Raw genomic sequence first — 19,556 nt, forward strand, 5'->3', positions numbered from 1 at the left:
GTGTGTGTCGCACCAACAAGCAGAACCTCTCTGGACTATATGTGTCTAACAGGTTTGTAATGCATTGTGTTGAGGCTAAAATTGTGTGTCGTTCACACAACATTCATTGATCGCTGTCAGAAAACTGACCTTTGGTTCTTGCGTGTTTGTGCTTTTTTTTTTTTTTTTATTGCAGGGGAAATATCCTGTCACTGTTTGCTCAGTGGGATGTTCAGCTGTGTTACAAATAAATGCATTTATGTGTTGTGTCCATTGATCTGTTTCCATGAGTTGTTTTTTTTATTCATTTACATTATTACATCTCGAAGGTGGCTGATCTCGTTATGTAATTATACCAGGGACAAAAACTCTAGTTTACAGTTTTGCTTTAGGAGATTGTTGCCAAGTAACAGCACGGGTCGAGCTTCTTGCAGCTGCTGATCAAATCCATGTGGCCGATGTTAGAAATTATGATACTATCTTCACAAGGACACTTGGTGATGTCGCCTGCATACGCATGACACCTGGCTCAGATTAGGAAGAGTCGTGCTCTGTTCTCATCTGTTGTTTTCATGCATTATGTGTTTTGTTGCCCTGTAGGATGTGTTTACACTTCATGTAGAGATGAGTTCTAGGTTTGATTGGAAACTTATCGGGGGAGGAGAAATAGCCAGCGGGTGCACAAAATTTGTTTAGGGCCATGGGATGCATCAACATTTGATCCCGGCTACATAGGGCACTCAGGATCAGCACTGGACAACTCAATAGGTAGTCGGCTACATATGGAGCTGATACTGAAGGTGAACTTCAGCACTGGACAGCTCCATATGTAGCCGGCTACATATGGCACTCAGGGTCAGCACTGGACAGCTACATGGGTCATCGGCAATATATGGAGCTGTCCAGTGCTGATCCTGACAGTGGTTTGCGCATGTCCATAACTTTGTTCCTGCGTGATGATTGCATTTGAATGGAACTTTTCCACCATATTAGATGTGTTAATTTATTGCCATCACAGACTTTGGTTAATACTTATGATTTTTCTCATTTACAGTATGGCTTTATCTCTAAAAACTGAATATTGTTTGGAGATGAGAACTTCATATTTTATTGTAATTACTGTGGCGGCTAAAGAGTTAAATAAAAAATTAATAGTTATTTAACAGCATGTTAAGGAGTAGTTGCATTTATTTTACATTAAATTAAATTACATTTAGTTGTGTTACGGTTTACATTTGGCCTTTGGAGCGCAAACATAATGCTAATATGGTCCTTGGAGAAAATGAGTTTGACACCCCTGTTTTACATGATTGATAAAAGAGAGGAAATTCTGTGCTTTGCTACAGTGTGTACTTTTATTTTGTATTACTATTTTAGATGTTTATTCACATAAGAGATGCAGCTCTAGGGAAGCAACGTCACTCAGATGATTCATCCAAAACTCCAAATGAGATTATCTCCAGAGCATTCATGAGGATTGCTGAGACGTTTTGTGGCCAACATTCCTTTTCCATAAAGGATGAATAATGTCTTTGCTTCTTGATGTTAGCGCCACCTTGAGGCTTGACGCAAAAATAAAATCACCTTAATCATTGGCTGTTTGCTTCTATACTACGAACACATGCCCAAAATTAAATAAAAAAAATATTGCGTGTATAGTATTTTATGTTCAGTGATAAGTATCTGATTGCTATGGTAAATGTTATGCATGCTAAGTTGAACATGTTAGCACATTACAGCCTCAGGAAGATGGCTCCGGAAAATACAGATTGATGATTTTTAGGTCTCTGAAATGTGGGATTAGAAGTGAAATTGACTTTCCGGTGAAACTCCTCAAACCTCACTGTCGGATTTTTAGATAAAGCAGTGATTTAAGGGAGGGAGCCATGAAAGATTGTTGGAAGAGCGGCAGTTCGGAAAACAAATCTCTGACAGTGATGCCGCAGGTTTTTATCTCTGCAGCGGTCCATCATCGGTCGTCCTCACAGAAGACCCCCCCCCCCCTAATAATAGGATGGGTGAGGGTGCTTTTGATGGCAACTCTGATGAAAAATAACAGCCTGCTGTGTGGAAGCTTGCTCTTGTATGAACAAGTGTTGTTTTTGTTTCCGTAGGCCTTTATTCCCCAGCCTGGGATGGCTCTGAGAAATTGGATATTGATTTTTGGATGACTGCAAAGTAATTAAGAGGAACCCAAGTTTCAAAAATGTTCATAGGTGCTGTTGGAACCAGAGGCTCACGTTGTTTTATTGACCACTTCCCCAGAAGTAGGGCATGCACTCATGTTGGCAGCGTCCGGGATTGATAGATTGCATTCTGCTCTTGATATTTTTTATTAAGATTCCTTCTTGTGTTTTTGAAATTTTCTGGAGGACGTTTAGAAACCTTTGCCTTTATTTTCTATTTACTTCCATGAAGACACACACACAAGCCTGCTAGTGTATCTGTAGCTAAATATAAACCAGAGCAATCCCCTAGAGGTTAGCCACAACTACAGCACCTGTGTCTTTGAGCTATTCTCCAATTAGATCAGTGTATCAAGTCCTGGCATGGCCCATCTCTGCGCTGACAGCTCTGTGACTCCGGGAGACGCTGTGAAATCTATCAACCACTCCATCCCCCAAAGATGGGCTATGTCCCCGGTGGTCAAACAGGAAACATAATTCATCGCCGATTCCTTCTGCAGGTTTGTGATACCGATCAGAGGAACATGTGGCTCAGACGAAACCCTTCATCCAACAACTTACTTTGAGGAAGACGTTTGTGATGATGATCTCTGCCTTACTGTTACTTTCGCTAGCTCCATTAAAAAGAAATGCATTTTAAAAATTTATTTTCTTTTTAATCTCAATTCAAATAATTATTTAATTCATTTATTATTATTATTATTGCCCCTATTTTTACGCATCACTATTATCTTCTAAAGACAAATCAATGGAGAATTTGAACCAATTTGGTAACCCGAAAAGTTTGCGCCAGTTTCTCAGTTTCATTGAAATATTTTTGTGTCATTCCTTTCAAACGTGTGTGAAGAGGATTCTCAGTCATTTTACTTCCACACAATTTTAACATCTCAGTTTAGAATGCTGTCCTACTAATGTCTCAGGATTATCTGTCATCTGGAAGAAAGCCAATCATCTGGGAACCACGAAAGTCTCAGCATCACTGAATGGCAGCAGCAAGTTGTTGCTTTTTTCCATTTGATTTACTGACTTCTGCAAGCTGGCTAAAACCATGACAAAAGCACTTCCTACTCTCTTGTAGCAGCGTTGTATCTAGTTTCCAGCATATGGCAGGAAGCAGCTCCAGCAGCGGCGCAGTTTGAGTTGACGTTCATCGCATTTGGAGAGCACTAATAAAAACATTTGTCACAGAATGATGCTTGCAAGAGGACAGAAATGTATGCAGAATGAATCAGTCCTTGATGAATGGCTGCTATCCTGATTGTTGTCTCGGTTTCAGCAGCGGCCGCCGTCAGATCTGGGAAACTAAATCCACGGGCGCCGTGGGACTGTGGAGCATTTGTACTTGTCTGTGTGTTTGTTTTCATTCAGACAAATATGAGTTATTGTTTTTTTGGCTGAGGATCTTCACGTTTATGCGTACAGTCAAAGGGAAACCGCCGAGCATCCGCTGCAGTGATATCTGCTAACGATCACGTGAACAAAAGCATCAAGCAACTCTTAACAGGTGTTGGAAAAATGCTTGCTTTTACTACCGACTCAGACTTTGTAGACCAATCAGAATGATCACCGCAAATGGAATTCAAACTGTCATCTGAAGGAAAGCTGCCTCTTCTCTGCTGCTTTGCTTAACCAATAGTGATCGTCGCCTCACAGCAAGGAGGTCGCGGGTTCGAATCCTGTCTGTGCAGAGGTTATGTACCCCCCCCCCCCCCCCCGTTCCATGGATTTTCTCCAGGTTTTCCAGTTTCCTCCCACCTCCAAAAGAAGAGGAATTTAGGTGAATTGATTATTTCAAATTGCCCGTAAGTGGTTGTCTGTCTCTGTGTAGTCCCGTGATGCCCTGGCGAAACGTCCGAGGTGTACTCCACCTCTCGCTCCATAACAAGAGTGGATATGCTCCAGCTGTAGATGAGACGATTGTCTCAACTACAAGAGGATGGATCGACAGATGGATGAATGATGTGTGCTCACTTACAGTGAATATAGGACAGGCAATGAAGAGGACCCCCCTGTGGGTCCGGTCATCTGTTGCAGAGGGTTCAGCACGGCCATGGAAAATTGAACATTTAGTAGCCAGCTGGAGGACCGGCCTGCCCTGCAGCGCCACCACTTCTCAGGTGCCCGTGGCTTCGTGCCACCACCAGCTCGGAGCCACTGGACCGGAGCGGGGCCAGATGGTGCCCTTCACCAACCCACCAAGCAGCAACTGCGAACTGCCCACTTTTCCAAACTCAGTTTGGAGTCTGGATGAAAAGTTTAGCGGTGGAGCGAGGAGCAGAAAAAGTGAACAGAGGGTGTCTTAGAATATAAATGGGCCCTATTAGTCCGTGTGTTTGTTAATGTAAGCAGCTGCGAGGTGGAGACGGCGAGTCGGTCGGTGGGAGAAAGACTGCTCCACAGGGAAATAAAGCCATCTCCAGGCTGAACTCATTTGTCCGTGGTTGTGAATTGATAGATCATTATATTAGGAGTTTTAAGTGCAGAGCCACAGGACAAAGTGGGGAGGAGAGGAATCGCTGCGCTACAACACGGCTAGTCATTGGTCTGCATCCAAACATGTGGATGATGAATTGCCTGAAACTCAAGGCGCCACAATCCAAAATCCAAATCATGGAACTAACTCGATTAGAATTGAATGTGAGATCCCACAAACTTGATTTTACTTTAGAGAATCAATCATGTACTTTATTCAACCCAAGATGTTGTCTGGCATATAAACCCCCTGTGTTAGCAAACTGTTTGATAGCTTTAAATAATTTAAATGTGTTAACTCAGGTAATTCACACTTTTGATATCATTCCCAAATATATCACAATGAAACCTGATTACATCATTTTGGTAATTATTTATGGAGTTACTTCTGAAAATGTTGTGCTTATATTATTTCAGTAATACTAAAATATTTTAGCCAATCAGTTCCTCACACCCTGAATTAACTCATAATGTTTTACAATCACTAAAGACATGAAATCACATTTGTAATGATTATATTTTTGCAGGAAATGTTTGAACTATTGAATATGTATATTTATATATATAAATGATTTTAAGAAATTCATTCCCTCAGACTATATGTGATGAAAATATATAAATTAAAAACAAAACAAAGGTTTGGAACATTGAAAGCACCCTATATTATTCAAGACTGAGTAGAAGTTTATTAAGGGTCACTCGATTATTTACAACGACAAAGCAAATAGAGAAATTTAATAAGTGATAATTTTGTAAACCAGTGAAAACAGATTAATTTCACTCTTAGCCAAAGACGAGATTTAAATGTAAATGGAAATACTTTATTTCACTATTACACAATAACAAGCTTGGAAAGAAAAATAACTGCTACAAAAAAAAAAAAAGAAATGGAACAAAATGCTACGAAGCACCACATAATACAGACGACTCAAATGTGGCAACGGAACCTTACGCAAACTGCCTTTACGCTATCTAAGGTATCATCACTGAGAATTTAGAAATCAGCAAAAATGCTTTGGACATCAAGCACAGTCATGCCAGTAATATTTATATCTTACAGATTCATGTAGCGATGATTCAGAGTGTGTGTGTGTGTGGGGGGGGGGGGGGGGGGCGGTGATCCTTAAAGGTTCACTCTAAGTGGCGTGGAAAAACAAATAGAGTGGGTTCAAGGAAACTGTAGTCCATCGTCTGTTTGGTACGACATGTAAGTTTGCATTTGGTATAAATAGGAGTTGAGCTGGCAGGCGTGGGCCCCAGAGTGTTTGAACAGCGCCCGGTAACGAGGTGGGCGTGGTTCAGCCGGTAGAACCCACAATAAGAGGGAAATCAACAGGAAATACCTCAAGGGGACATTCCAATGAGTGATCCCTCCCATCGATCTTAATGCAAACACTGTCTGACCCGCGCCTGCTGGGGAGACGGTGGGGAGACACTGGGGTGGTGTTACTTTTTTTTTTTCTTTTTTTTTTTACATGTACAGGTGTCTTCAGAGCTGCCGGGACTAAAGACACATGGGGTCCACTGAGCAACAGATGTGTCCATTCTGGAAAGAGAAAGCAGAGACACAAGTGGATTAGTCTTCCTCTTAGGCTCGAACAAACTCCTCCTGAGGCTCAGCAGATATTTTCAGGTGGCGCCGCCGCCGCCTCCGCATACAAACTCAGCTTGGCATTTAGAATTCCTCTGGGTGTCATTTCAGCGGCAACTGATCCAAGAGAGCAACAATCGATTGCGAATACAAATGTGAGAGGTCACGGAGTCGTGTCACCGCGAGCTCGATGAGCGAGTCAACTCCTCGGATGAAGAAAAGGCTAAATCTCCAAACTGACAATATCAGAATGTTGGAAAAACCCACGGTACAGAAAGAAGCACTGCCCAAAGAGAGCAAATCCATATTCATCAAATTTTACTTCCAATTAAATCTTTGAGTAGCAGCAATGAATATTTTGAATATTTGTCAGGTCGACCGTTTGGAATGGCTGCTATTATTTCCTGTCAGGCGGGAGAAAGGGGAAACATTCCATCCTTGAAAGTGCGTCACGGAGGATTAGTCCTAAAGCCGAGGCTTCGATAATGAAGAAGTTGGTTTGTCTGCGTGCCGTCCGTCCTCGTTGTTCGGTGCCACAAGACTTCCAGCAGAAATTAGGAAAGCCTTCTCTCGTTGATTTACTCGATGGAATATCTGAAGCTGTGTGTGTTGTGAGGGAGGCTGGAAAATGAGGACCGGCGTTTTCAAAGCATGGGTCCACAGACTAACTTCATTTATACTGAAACCATAGTTCCCACTGAGTGTTCGATGTGAACATTGATCACAATCTCATAGCAGCATATTAAAAATTGAAACCACAGTCAGCCTATTTTCCCTCAGCAATAAGAGCAGAAATAAGAACCTTCACTGTGGGGTTGCCAGGTAACCAGCCGAGTCATTGAGCCCAGTCAAAGCATTATTTGGCACCAAGCACTTAAAACCACACCCCTTTTTTGATGCAGACATAATGAGTTGAAACCCGTAGAGCCACCAGCATGCTCGCTGTGGCTTCAGATTCAGCAATAAGTAGCCGACAAAGCGAGTGCACTTTCACTCGAGATGTGATAAGTAATAAATAAAAAACATGCAGAGACCTATGATTAACAATTATCCTTTTCTATGTTGGGTTTTCTAATTGCTGCTCTTCATTATTGTGTGACATGTCTCTTGTTAAAGTGTGGAAGGTTTGCGGGAGGATTGGAATGAGCTGCAACGCACATATTTACCCCCGATGTGATGAATAAATGCAGCCAGCATCTGTTAGAGACGCACAAACTGCCTTTGCTACACACCGAATGGTGCATTTTCTGACAAAGCTCCAACGATTCTCACATTCAAACCTGTTTACATTTGTAATCTGTCATTCTGATTGTGTGGGTGGGGCTGCTCTGAGGGCGGCGCTGCTTTGTGGGCGTCTCACCTTGCACTGGCACAGGGTGCATTCGGTGCCGTGTTTAATCCAGGAGGAGCCGCTGAAGCGTGAGATGTTGTGCTCGTCCGTGCACGTCTTGGTGATATCGTTGCGGATGGTGTCTGCCTGGCAGGGGTCATTGACGCAGCGTGGACAGCACTCCCCCTCGGGCACCACGGTGAACTCGCAATCCACGGGCGGGCAGGGCAGAGGCCAGCAGTCCACTTGACCCTGCTGTGGAGCCGGGGAGAGACAACGTGAGCCGGACGGTAAAGGAAGTGTGCAACCATCAAATAAGTTTCCAGACCTGAAACAAGCGAGTCCTCAAATAGAGCTATTTTCCCTGACGTTGTGTATTTGCATGCTAGGATTGGAAAAAAAACCTTGTTAATGTACCTTGGAAATATAGATGAGTAGAGCAAATCTTCCATCCCAGTCAGCAAATGTTTTTCCGTCTATGGAGGTAAACGCTCGGCTTTTTTAATTGACTTCTTCTAGTCCCCGTTTCTCATTGTTGTTCTCATAATAATCTCACAGCAAACGTTCAGCCCAGGGAAACTCATCGTCTTTTCCCTGCTTCCAGTTAAACTGGACCGAGGATTTTTGGCCAAGGTTACACATCCTGCATGAAGTGCGTTAAGTCGTTCTGACCCGATCCCTTCATGCTGCTATTGGTGATCGGGCTGTATGTTTAAACTCACAAGTAAGTGCTCACATATAAAGTTACAGGAGGATAAATATGAGCGTCCCCATGGGGATATTTAATCACTGAAAATCACAGAGCTCAGCATTTTAGAAATGTTGGAGTAAATTAGCATGGCTATAAAGTAACGGCTCCCTGCCTCTCGGTAGTGTCCCCATGTGGCGTTCTTTATCTAGACCCGAGGGAGGGACTGAATGTATCCTCAGGTCCCCCCTGCTGCGATCAGGGACGGCGCCATCTTCACACAGCGTGTTCACACACGTGAAATATCCTCGCAAAGCCGTGCAATCAGCTTCTGTACACAGTTTCTTTCTTTCTTTTTTTTTTATCACCGAGCCGTGGAAACTTCATCTGCCTTAAACCGAGGCACGTCTTTTCACGTCTTTGTGAATATTATTATGTTAATCTGTCTTTGCATTCTGTGCTCACCGCATCTCATTCTTATTTAATCTTTTTGTTTTCACACAGACCATTATAAAGGTTGACTTCATGTTAAAGAATTGCCTCCAGGAGATTAAAAAGCTAGTGACATTTATCTTTTTTGGGGGGGGGGGGGGGCATTAGCCTGCAGCAATTGCACTCTATTCCTTCATGCATCTTGACCTACGGTACAAGCTATGACTGCTTCACAGATCTTCTGGCAATTTAAAATGATGGCAAATCGCAAGTGGCCCACGTGTGCGCTTTCTGCAAAGCCCACTTTCTTCTGTTTCAATGACTGCATGGGCAGCCAGAGAAGAATTCCCATCTTGGTCTTGGGAGAATGTTTTGCCCATCTTCCTGCTGTCTCTCTGTATTTAAATATCCCTGCTGTGCCTGGACATCCATGGCTCTGCTCAGTGTAGCAGCATTCAAGGTTCATTTCACGTCCGTCATGGCCCCAGAAACTCTGTATAGCGTTGCACAGCTTTCCTTTTCCAACAGCCAATCAATTGCTGCTGATTGTGCGGCTGGTGCCCCCTGTGCATCTATTGAGAGTGTTTTACGTCTGCGTGTGCAGCTGTGGCGCCTCCATCCTGAAAATACGAGAACGGGCCTGCTTAGATGCTTGTACCCTGCATGTGCCCCGTATTTGCACACTGCATGTGCGCTACAGTGCTGCATCCAGCAGGTCTGCATCCACAGAAGTGTTTGTGTCCGTTTGTGTCAACATACGGAAGCGTATGCAAGCACAGTCGCAGCGGGCGCGAAGCCAACCGAGCCCATTTTCGGCCGATTGTGCTCACACCACACGTTTCTCAACTAAAGCAGCGATTTTCAAGCTCGCTATAATGGCTCGTTCTGAGAAATCCCAAAAAGCAACAATAGATGGGGGGGGGGGAATCCAAAAGTATTGCTGCTGCTACTCGGACCATAAATCAGACTTTCATGAGATGAAGATTGGTCAGTCTTTAAAAGCAACAAAAGGAGGGACAGAAGAAATACAACCCACTGTACAGAATGAGTGGCTCAACTGAGAGTGGGCGAGGCAAGGGGAATGGGATGGAATGCAAAACCGTGACTTTTGCGTGCGGGGTGCATCATGGGTAGGATTTATAGTTGTTGGTGTTTGTTTGAGCATCGCCGCTCAAACTTTGGAAAAGGTCAACATACACAGAAAAAAAAAAGCCCCACGCGTCTTATTGTGGAAGATTCATGCATTGAACAGTGTCATTTGGTTTGCATGAGAAACCGGAGAGATGGGATTGTTTGCAGAGGATACACACAAAAACACACATTCTAATCACACACACACACTCAGAGATGATATTCAGCGTTATGTTCTCTGGAAGCACACATTTGTTCTCTTAACCTTGGAAATATAATTCCATCAGAGCAGACGACAGTGAACAGGGTCCTTTCAATTCTTTAAAATCGCACTAATTACTTGCACCTTTGCTTCTGCCAGCAATCTTCACTTCCTCCCGTGCGAATCCTTTCTGTTCACCTCTCAATCACTTCTCTCCTCGACTCTTTCCTTTCAGAGAATCCGTCTCATCCGTAAGCATTCCCACGTAAACGACGGTATTTGCTATACTTTTTGGCATGAGAAACCGGAGAGAAGCACGATGGCTTTTGGAACGAACGCATATGTTGCTTCGGCTCTCGCCGTAACTGGATCCACCTGAAACTCACCAGGCACTGGCACTGCTGGCAGTTCTCCACCCACGTGTCCCCGCTGCCGTAGGTCAGCAGGCCGTTCTGGTGCAGACATTGGCTGCTGAGTCGAGGGTCGCACTCCGGACAGCAGAACAGATCGGCGTTGGGGTTGTCACAGTCACAGACCATCCTGCGACACATCACCTGACCGGCCTACGCAGGAAAGCAAAAAAACAAACAAACACACAACTATTACATGCAACTATACAGGGAACACGGACATGAGCGCAACACAGGCATGTACGGACGAGGCCGTATGTGTGATAGAACATTGCATGCTGGTGATAAAGCCTGTCACGGCTTCATTCAGGTTCTGCCGGTCATGTAGGCAAGACACAACAGAATGGAATATATTTTTTCAGACCACAAATGCACAGAGGTTTTTTTTTATTATTATTATTATTCGTCACTGACGTGATTGGAGACGTGCTTTTTGGCTGCGTCTCAGCGTTTTAAACTGAATTCCACATTTGCAGGAAAGGTCTGAATTCAAGTCATTAACTTTAGATGAATCACATCTGTATCTTTTTTTAAATGCAGTCGTGACAGGCGTGACAAATGATGAGAAAGTCTGTTTGCTGTTTGAAGCCTCCACGTTTATCGGATGTGTGAGAGGAGAGATGACAATAACGGTGGGTGGGTTCTTATGTCACGGCGTTCTTGTTGCCTCTTTCACCCAGCAGGACACTTAAAGTCAAAGAGTTCTTCCTGGTCAGATACACAGTTGGAAAGTAGAAAATCAAAACGGACCTCAAACGCCCAAAACCTCTGAGCTGAATTAGCCAATCAGAGGCTGCATTGCATTTATAAAAAAAAAAAATCAAATTAAATCAGATTAATTTGTGACTAATAAATTGCATTGGGCGTGATGCTTATGCTGAGATCAGATTGCAGTTGTGAAATGAGACGGTGATCTTCATGACTACGAGGCAGACGAACTAGAAGTTAGAGAGTGCACCACGTATTTCTGAGCGTCATCAGCCCGGCCTTGATTCCAAGTACCCACGATCCTTTGCTGCTGCATGATGTATATTTAATGAAGGAGGGGATGGCTGGAGGGGCGCGCTATAAAACAACAATGACGAAAGTGATCATGCAGAAGATGCAGCGTTACCACTCTTTATCATCGCCTGCATTTCCCCTCTGTCTTCTCCTCCTATGCACGTGTGTGTGTGTGTGTGTGTGTGTGTGTGTGTGTGCACTCCATGGGCAGGGCTTCACACACACCTGCCTTCAGTCACCACATCAATGCTGCAGCATGCTCTCCTCACGCTCATCGGCATATCAATAAACAATCATTTTAAAGTGGGTGTTCTCTCGAGTTATTTCTAACAGATGATTGTGATTAGATTAAAGAACGTGTCTGCACAAATGAAGTGGTACAAAAATGATTTTCCCATCAGATGAGTGTAGAAGGTCCTCTCAACCAAGTTATCTTTTAAGCACGAGTTACCATAGAAACTGAGCATATCCTTTATTTGCTTTATAAACTGAACTAGCTGGAAAATAATTCTAACTGAACGGATTCATCCATTATTTGCAAAACTTGCTTTAAGAGAGAAATTTCAGCTTGTTCTCTACTCAAAATGTTCATTTCAGGTGTGGGGTACCTGGAGTTCCTGTCAATTGCCCCCCGTGCCAATTAAATAGCATTTCAATGCTTGAAATGTTTTGACGGATGCATCGATGCAGTAAAAACACAATCCATCTAGAGAAGAATGAATGCATTTTGCACAACCATGACCTGGACACACCCCATGCGTTGTCTCCCCTGTGATGTTTGACCTCGGCTTCCTCCATTAACTCTCCATCACACATCCCAGCTGTGTCCACTCACCTCCAAAACAATAACATGTTTACTCCTTTGCTCCCGCAGCCGCGCCATACAGCTCATTTTGACGGGCAGCTCCTCAAGCTTTCAAATCAATTAATATGACTCATTTAATTAGGGAGCCCTGGTCCTTTGTAATCAAATGAATCATTTGCAGCTTGATCATTCACCACCGGCACTAATCCACTATAATAGCCTTCCATTGCTGCCAGACACACGGCATTAGGTGCAGTCAAATGCTGAAATGCGAAGGATGAGTGGTGCACGACCCGACTGTCGCTGAGAAACAATGTGCTTGGGATGATGGAATGACTTTTCCGGATCGCCTGTTCCCAGACGGCTTGTCGCTTCCGACAGAGATCGATCAACAACAACGACATCAAAAGCGGGAGTTAGACTGCAGCTCCTGGACTTAATTGAAGTTGCTCATCATAAAAGACATCATGGTCAACAAAAGCGGGAAACTTTTCATCTCTGCGCATGACCTGCAATGCTTGTTTCGGGAAAGGAGACGAGGTGGCAGACCTGTTTGTTTTGTTCGCTCATGGCATATTGGAGAATTCTGTGAAATGCTCGTCTCAGAAAGTAGACTTGCTTTATTGCAGGTGTTTGTTTTGCGGCACCAGAAGGTAGCTCTCCGGCCAAATTACCAATGATGGCAGCAGTGAGTTTGACATTAAGTATGCCACCGGGTCACAACACTATTAACCCAAAAGTCGCACGGCATTGGTTCACAGTCCATTGTCATGTGTCATGCCTTCTTCTTCTTCTTAGACGTTACCATGTCAGATATGGTTTTTGGGTTGGGTTTTTTATGCAGTTGGAGGGAAGCAGCATAGTTAAAACAACAACACAAGGTGACACTCCCTGCTGATTGGCCCTCTGGGGTATGACATCATTCACAAGGACAAACAGGTTTAGAAGAATTTAGTTCAGATGCTGTGATAGAGACGAGAGAAGAAATAAAAATGCAATCATGCGCCAGTTGGAAGCGCGCTCAGGTCTGTGTTTTCCTTGCACTCGTCTGTCTCCATCTGTTTTGCTTTCCACAGCCTGTCTCTACCTCTCTTTGGCCCCGTGTCAATCGCACCCCGCTTCTTACCTGACAGGAGCACACCGAACACCTATCGCTGTCCAGCACCCAGATCTGCCCGCTGTGCTTGACCTTGTTGTCATGAATACAGTCCCCTGTGCAGTTGTGTCCGTGAGGGCACCGGCAGTCGTAGCCCCCCTCCAGGTTGAAGCACACGGTGTCGTTGGCGCAGGTGTTCCTCCCCGTCTTGCATTCATTAATATCTGAAACGATGACATTATGGCATGCGCTCAGTAGCAGGTGACACCCGTTTATGCACGGCTTGTGGAATAAAAAATTCTCGTCATGTTGACAAAATAAAGTCACGTGTCAATAAGGATCAATAAAGACATCTTTATCCTTTATCCTTTTAGCAAGGCATCTCCTGCACTTTGCAGATTGCTAAACGCGAGCGCGTCAAGGCTTCAAAGCCAGCTGTAAAAAGCAGGAATACATCTTTCAGATCTCGGGGGAAACATACGGCACACAACTATAATGTAACCCAGAAACCTGCTTTTTGATTGGATGAAAACTGAGGGGCATGGGTTCGTTTTTGCGGGAGTGCTTTTAATGTGTGTGGTTTTTTTTTTGTTGTATCTCTCAAGTCAAACTGACAGCAGAGATGGGGGGTCAACAAATGGAGCAGTGCTGGCGGTATTATGGGGAATGGTTCATTGTTACTGTAGATTGAGGGTTTAGATTCCGACAGCCGACACTTCTCCTGACAGGCTGCGTCAGAGACAGTGTTCCAGAAAATGAACAGCCTGCAAAAAAACCAACAACTGATGCTTCTGGAGGAAAACACTGTAATGGCATTTCTACCCAATCACGTCATTTCTTAGTGTAGCAACTTATCTCATACAAGAAAAGTTGAATCAGTGTCTGATGTTGAGCGAGTCGCACATTTCAAACACGTTTTTTCTTATATATATATTAAAAAAAGTTGCTATTATGAGCGCTTCTCGATTCAGAGGTTTCATCTCAAAGACCAGGAATCTGTGATGCGACTGAGACATGAAATCATTTGATGGAAAATTTATGGGGTTTTGATTCTTGTGGAGCTGCAAGATGAAAAAAAGGCCTTATTCTTGTAAGGTTGAAATGCCTGCAACATGTTCCATCAGGATTTAAACACAAACACACAGTCGAACATTAAAAATTAATAAACATCTATGGATATATAAACTCTCCAGAATACAGACAGTTGCACTTTAATATCAGTTTGTCATCAAATATGCATGAGTGAAGGTGGACCACTCACCTACACATGATTCCCCATTGGTGGAGAACAAGCCGTTGTCATGGTAGCCATCACGACACTCACAGTGATACCAGCCGGGCAAGTTGACACAAGCGGATTTACTATCGCACTCGACAAATCCGTCTGCACACTCATCAATATCTGAAGAGAAGAGCAACAAGACATCCGTGCAGTCACTACGATGCTAGCATGGAAGGTGCAGTGTGCCATTTGGCCCAAATACTTGCCTGCTAGGTATCTTCAGCAGTAATTGAATCATAGCCGATGAAACATGGCTAGTATTTGACTGGATCTAGTCCACAGGCTGCAATATTATTATCATCACAGAGAGGAATGTCTTTATCAATGAAAGATAGCAGATCGAATCTAATGCAACAAGCCCATTAGCAGAAACCAGACACAGTGCATCATTGTACTTTGAACTGCCAGTGAAAATCCTCCACAATTTAATCCCCTACCACATGCAGTCAAATGCATATTCTGTGGTTTCCACGCACATTCAGTCAATGCATGGACGTCAGGAGGTGCTGAGGTGCAAAAGAAGCTCAGCAGAGGGCTTCGGCACCTCCTACCTCATCCTGCGCTGTCATGTTTGTTTTTGCAAAGCTGCACTCGGAATTATTCTTCACTCCGTCCTCCTCCTCCTCCTCCTCCCGCAGCCTCTGTCTGGTCTTAATTTTCCCCAGTCGTTCTCTCTTATCCGTTTGCACTTGCCAAAATGTAAGCTCTTTATTTCAACAAGCAACCCTCTTGCCTTTCAACCAAGAACAAATCCAATACCGTTTTCCATAATGAACATATTACACACGGCGAGATGAATCAAGCTGATATTTCAGCAAACATTTAATTAAACAAAGGCCCAGGCCCACGGCAGGGAGGAAATAAAGCCTGTTGTTACATCGTCGGGCTAAATATGTTGGGGCCCAGACATGCACAGAGATTTAATGCATCTGCATAGTCAGTGACGGCTGCCTGATGATTGCGCCTGATGCATGATGCTCTGCTCTGTTCTCATTATGAAAATGGTAATGTGCTGTGTCTGACCTTCTCCGCCACTATCCCCCACTGAGCGTGAGGCAGCCGGGCACACGGTCCCCCACCTCCCAGACAGTAATGCGATTAAGATCTATTGGCTAATGAGCCCTGAGCCTTTTAATAGAATTTCTGGAGCAGATTAACCGTTGATCAAATGTCCCACAGATTAAGGCCTTAGCTATTTAAAAACTATCCATATTTATCTGAGCAGCAAGGTTTGATGAAATAAAATAAAATGTACAGCATGTTTCAATTTCCTCTTCTAGGCTGGTTAAAAAGCCTCTCTCTTGCTCGCTCTCTCTCTCTCTCTCTCTACATGGAAGACTTTAAAGGAAAAGATTTCACTAATTACATCAGTTTGCTGAGAGTGCAGCACCTCATTTTCTTCCCTTAGGACAGCAACATTACGTTTTAAGGACACTGCTTTAAAAAGCTGCAGGAAATAGTCCAACTCATCTGTCTTGGATGAGCATTATCAATTCTTAAAAGTTATGACGCAATACCCAAAATCACTAGTTATCTTTTAAAGGCGAAAGCTGGGCAATTAGTATTAGATGTATATGAAAAAAAAAAAAAGATCATCTCATGTCCAATAAGGCTGTATAAAATAATTCAAAGCACAATTGAGCAGTCAGACACTATTTATAACAAAACGGCCATAGTAAAGTCTAAAAATATGAAAATGGATTATTTTCAGCCGGTTTCATTCAGGCGCTTTAAACGCCCGGCTGTCTGACTGTAACAACAGCGTGTTACACCCTCAACAAAAACATTTGTCATTTTCTCTTTTATCTCGGCAAAACCTGTCAGCCCCAATTACGGCGCGGCGCTTCTCATCCTGCTGTCAAATCAACTGTTTTTTCTTTTTTTGCCGTGGTGTTTTGGGACAGCGAAAACTCATTCGATCCTGTCGGGCTCGACAGAATCGAATGCGTGAGGCTCGGTGAGGATACAGCAGAAGTCACGCCTTCTCTTTTCATCTCACCCCAAAAAATTATAATGGAAGATCATTGTAATTAAAGCATCTACGACAACACTGAGAGGCTGCCTGGAAGCTCCGTCTCTTCTGAATCATGAGGGGTTGTTTTTGTATTTTTTGTTTTTGCTTTGTTGAATCAGAGATGACGACGCTGCAGTATTTTCACTTTTTAAATCGTGTTCTGTTTTTAGCTGCTCTGCACTTACATAACAAACAGCGAGCTGCTTGTCTGCATCACCTGGAGAGGTCAAGGCCACGGAGGACCAGTTTATTTTGAAGCCGTCTCTCTGACTGGGAGGATGTGGGAACGTGCACTGACACACACAAAAACGGGAGGAAGAGCCAGATGAGTCGGAGGAAGAAAGAGGAGATGGCAGGGAGGAAAGAGAGAATGAGAAACTGCAGTTATCCCTCTCGTTATCCTGAGTGGCAGCCTGGAAACAAGGGCTCTATTAAGGCTGCTCTCAGAGGACAAACTGGGGGGGGGGGGGGTTGGACTCTCCATACCCTCCTGGGCTCATTATGCTTCTCTGCCACGACCAGCTCCTCCTCTCTTTCTTCATCCTCTGCTTTCACCTTTCCATGCACTCCCCCCCCCCGCCTGTCTATCTCCGTCTCAATGCAGAGGCAAAAACAGCGGTGCCCTCAGAAGGACCTTTTCTAATTCGATGCGAGTTTAGTCCAGCCTGACCTTGCCTTTTCATGCTTCCTGCTTTCACCGTCCTCTTCACTTCGTCCTTGCTGAATATTTTTGATCCAGGATGGTTACAGCTCTGAGCTTTAACCCTTTCTTTTCCAGGCTGCACCTCTCTTCACACTGTCTTTTCCATTCTTTGACTGGCAGGCAGCCCTGAGAGGAGGCGGGACGCCGTTCTGCTGTCTTGCATCACTCAGTGCAAAATGTGTTACCGCTGCTACGTGCACATCTCCACTGTAATAATCAAATTCAAACAGATTTCCATGGATAATCCTGTGGAAAGGAGGAGTCATTCAGGAACTCTAGCTCTCGACCCGTCCTCCTGCTCCCGAGTCTGATATCATTTGACAAAGAGTGCATTTCAAAATGAGCTGAATTTTTCATGTCAGATCACGTTTATGATGATGGGAAAGAACTGGCAGCAGTCAATAGCGCTTTGTGTTGAGCGCTTTTATGACACCGTGATAAGGAGAGAAATGAATTTCAGCTCGCTGCTCCTTTATGTACAGTAAAGAGTAATTGAGTGATCGTCGCTGCTCCTCGGTCTTCATTATGAAATGCATATCCCTTTCAGCGTTGAGTGGGAGAGTGGATGAGTAATCGTGGCAAATTGAACTCGTGAACAATCAGCTGCAGACACATAGCGAATGCAGTGACTCTGCATTGCTTACTTATAGCTGTAAAATTCCACTGCCGTTTACAAGCGCAAACAAATCTCAATTTGTAAACCACTCGGCGTGAAAAAGCAAGGAGTAAAGGTGGATTTCAGAGAAACCATTTCCATTTCAAAGTAAGAAAATGCTCTGTTGTGTCCAAAAAAATGCTCTTTCTTTTGTCGCTGAGCCTCTGAGTGGGCGCACAGATGCATGAGCTGGGCCAACTGGTGCACGGAAACAAAGCATTGGGCCTTCAAGGTGTAAGGTGACTTATTTGTACCTGAAGGTAGATTTTGTTTACGCCAGTTACAACCTGCTGCTGGTCGCAGCGTGTGCAAGCGCCCGGGCAATGCGGGTGAAGTGTCTTGAGCCGGGGATAGAACCACCAGCCTCTCATAGGACGACCCTCTCAACCACTGCGCCACCGTCGCCCTCCTGACGAATCTACCAAAGTGGAGGCTAGTCATTATAGTTGTAAGTGTTGCTCGTGGTGACAAACGTAGAGGTGTGGCTCAACTCTGCATCTCTTTGGAGTGTTGCAAAGATCGTTTGGCTTGTCGTGGAAGAAGAGTCTCACGTCTGGACAAAGTCTAGCAACAGCAGCAAAGACGAGACGGCGGCAGCTCTGATCTGATTGTCTGGTTTGCACTAGTTGTCACTGTGGAGCACAGAGCAGCTATAAAGAGGCAGACACTTCACTCAGAAGGCGGTGGAAACCGAATCTGCTTTAAATGAATCTCGTCGGTATGCAGGTCAGGTGGCCGGACAGACAAAGGAAGGTTAATGGGTCTGCGACTATGCAAATGTTTTCTGTGACCTTCACCCCATCATGTCAAAGTTGTGTGTACAGCTTGCAGAACTCCCCTTAAGTGCAAAAAAAGAAAAGAATAATCAGTTAATGCAGGTTTAAGCAGAAGAGCCGTCGCATTTGACATTTTTGCACTCAATGCAACAATGACTGTGTAATTTGCCGGCGAGTCTCCAATATTCAGTTCGCCGTGCACTTTCAGATGGTTATTAGTTGTTTAGTGGCCCATTCAGCAAGTCAAAGTGCGACAGAAGACACAGCATGCATACAGGATTATGGATAAAAGGGTAACATTAGCTAAACAGCCAAGTGGGCTACATTTCAAAGCCTATATTTGTGCCTGGGTGCAGCGTCACCATTAAGTCAATACCAGAACGGAGGCAGAGTCGAATGTGAACTATAAACTGACATTTACACTGACAGATCACACGTAATCGCCCTCTATTGAAAAGATGGCACGGGACACCGGATCCGTGGAGCAGCTCTGCATGCTGCCGCAGAGAAACCGCTGAAATAGAAATCCTATTGTCCTTTCAGAGCTCCGTCCAGGTCGCGCTGCCGCTGGAGTTCGCTGCACTGCAGAGGCAACAGGGGCGAGGTGTCCCCGGGAGATGCGTCATTTAGGTAAGAAGCAGCAGGTTGCACTCAGCTAAACGACAGCTCCAGCCATTAGCCGGCTCTAATTAAGAAACACTAATTATGGGTGATGGAGCGAGTGCTTTGTCAGGCTGCTTCTAAATAAATAATGAAAACATAATCACTGTGCTTAAACAAGCCGCTTGAGCTTAAACAGCCA

The 19,556-nt window shown here is 44.3% G+C and overlaps 1 protein-coding gene across 1 annotated transcript in view; it reads right to left on the reverse strand.

Annotated features, from left to right (window-relative positions):
* Nucleotides 1-6,141: 6,141 nt before the first annotated feature.
* nell2a (neural EGFL like 2a) overlaps nt 6,142-19,556 on the reverse strand; it is a 56,930-nt gene continuing 43,515 nt past the window's right edge. The window contains exons 16-20 of the mRNA XM_068739231.1: nt 14,586-14,726; nt 13,355-13,548; nt 10,398-10,574; nt 7,589-7,813; nt 6,142-6,183 (exon numbers count right to left, since the gene is read on the reverse strand). Coding sequence (XP_068595332.1) covers nt 6,142-6,183; nt 7,589-7,813; nt 10,398-10,574; nt 13,355-13,548; nt 14,586-14,726 — 779 coding nt within the window. The remainder of the gene's footprint in view (nt 6,184-7,588; nt 7,814-10,397; nt 10,575-13,354; nt 13,549-14,585; nt 14,727-19,556) is intronic.

This window comes from Brachionichthys hirsutus, chromosome 5, assembly GCF_040956055.1.
Source record: "Brachionichthys hirsutus isolate HB-005 chromosome 5, CSIRO-AGI_Bhir_v1, whole genome shotgun sequence".
NCBI classification, from domain to species: Eukaryota; Metazoa; Chordata; class Actinopteri; order Lophiiformes; family Brachionichthyidae; genus Brachionichthys; species Brachionichthys hirsutus.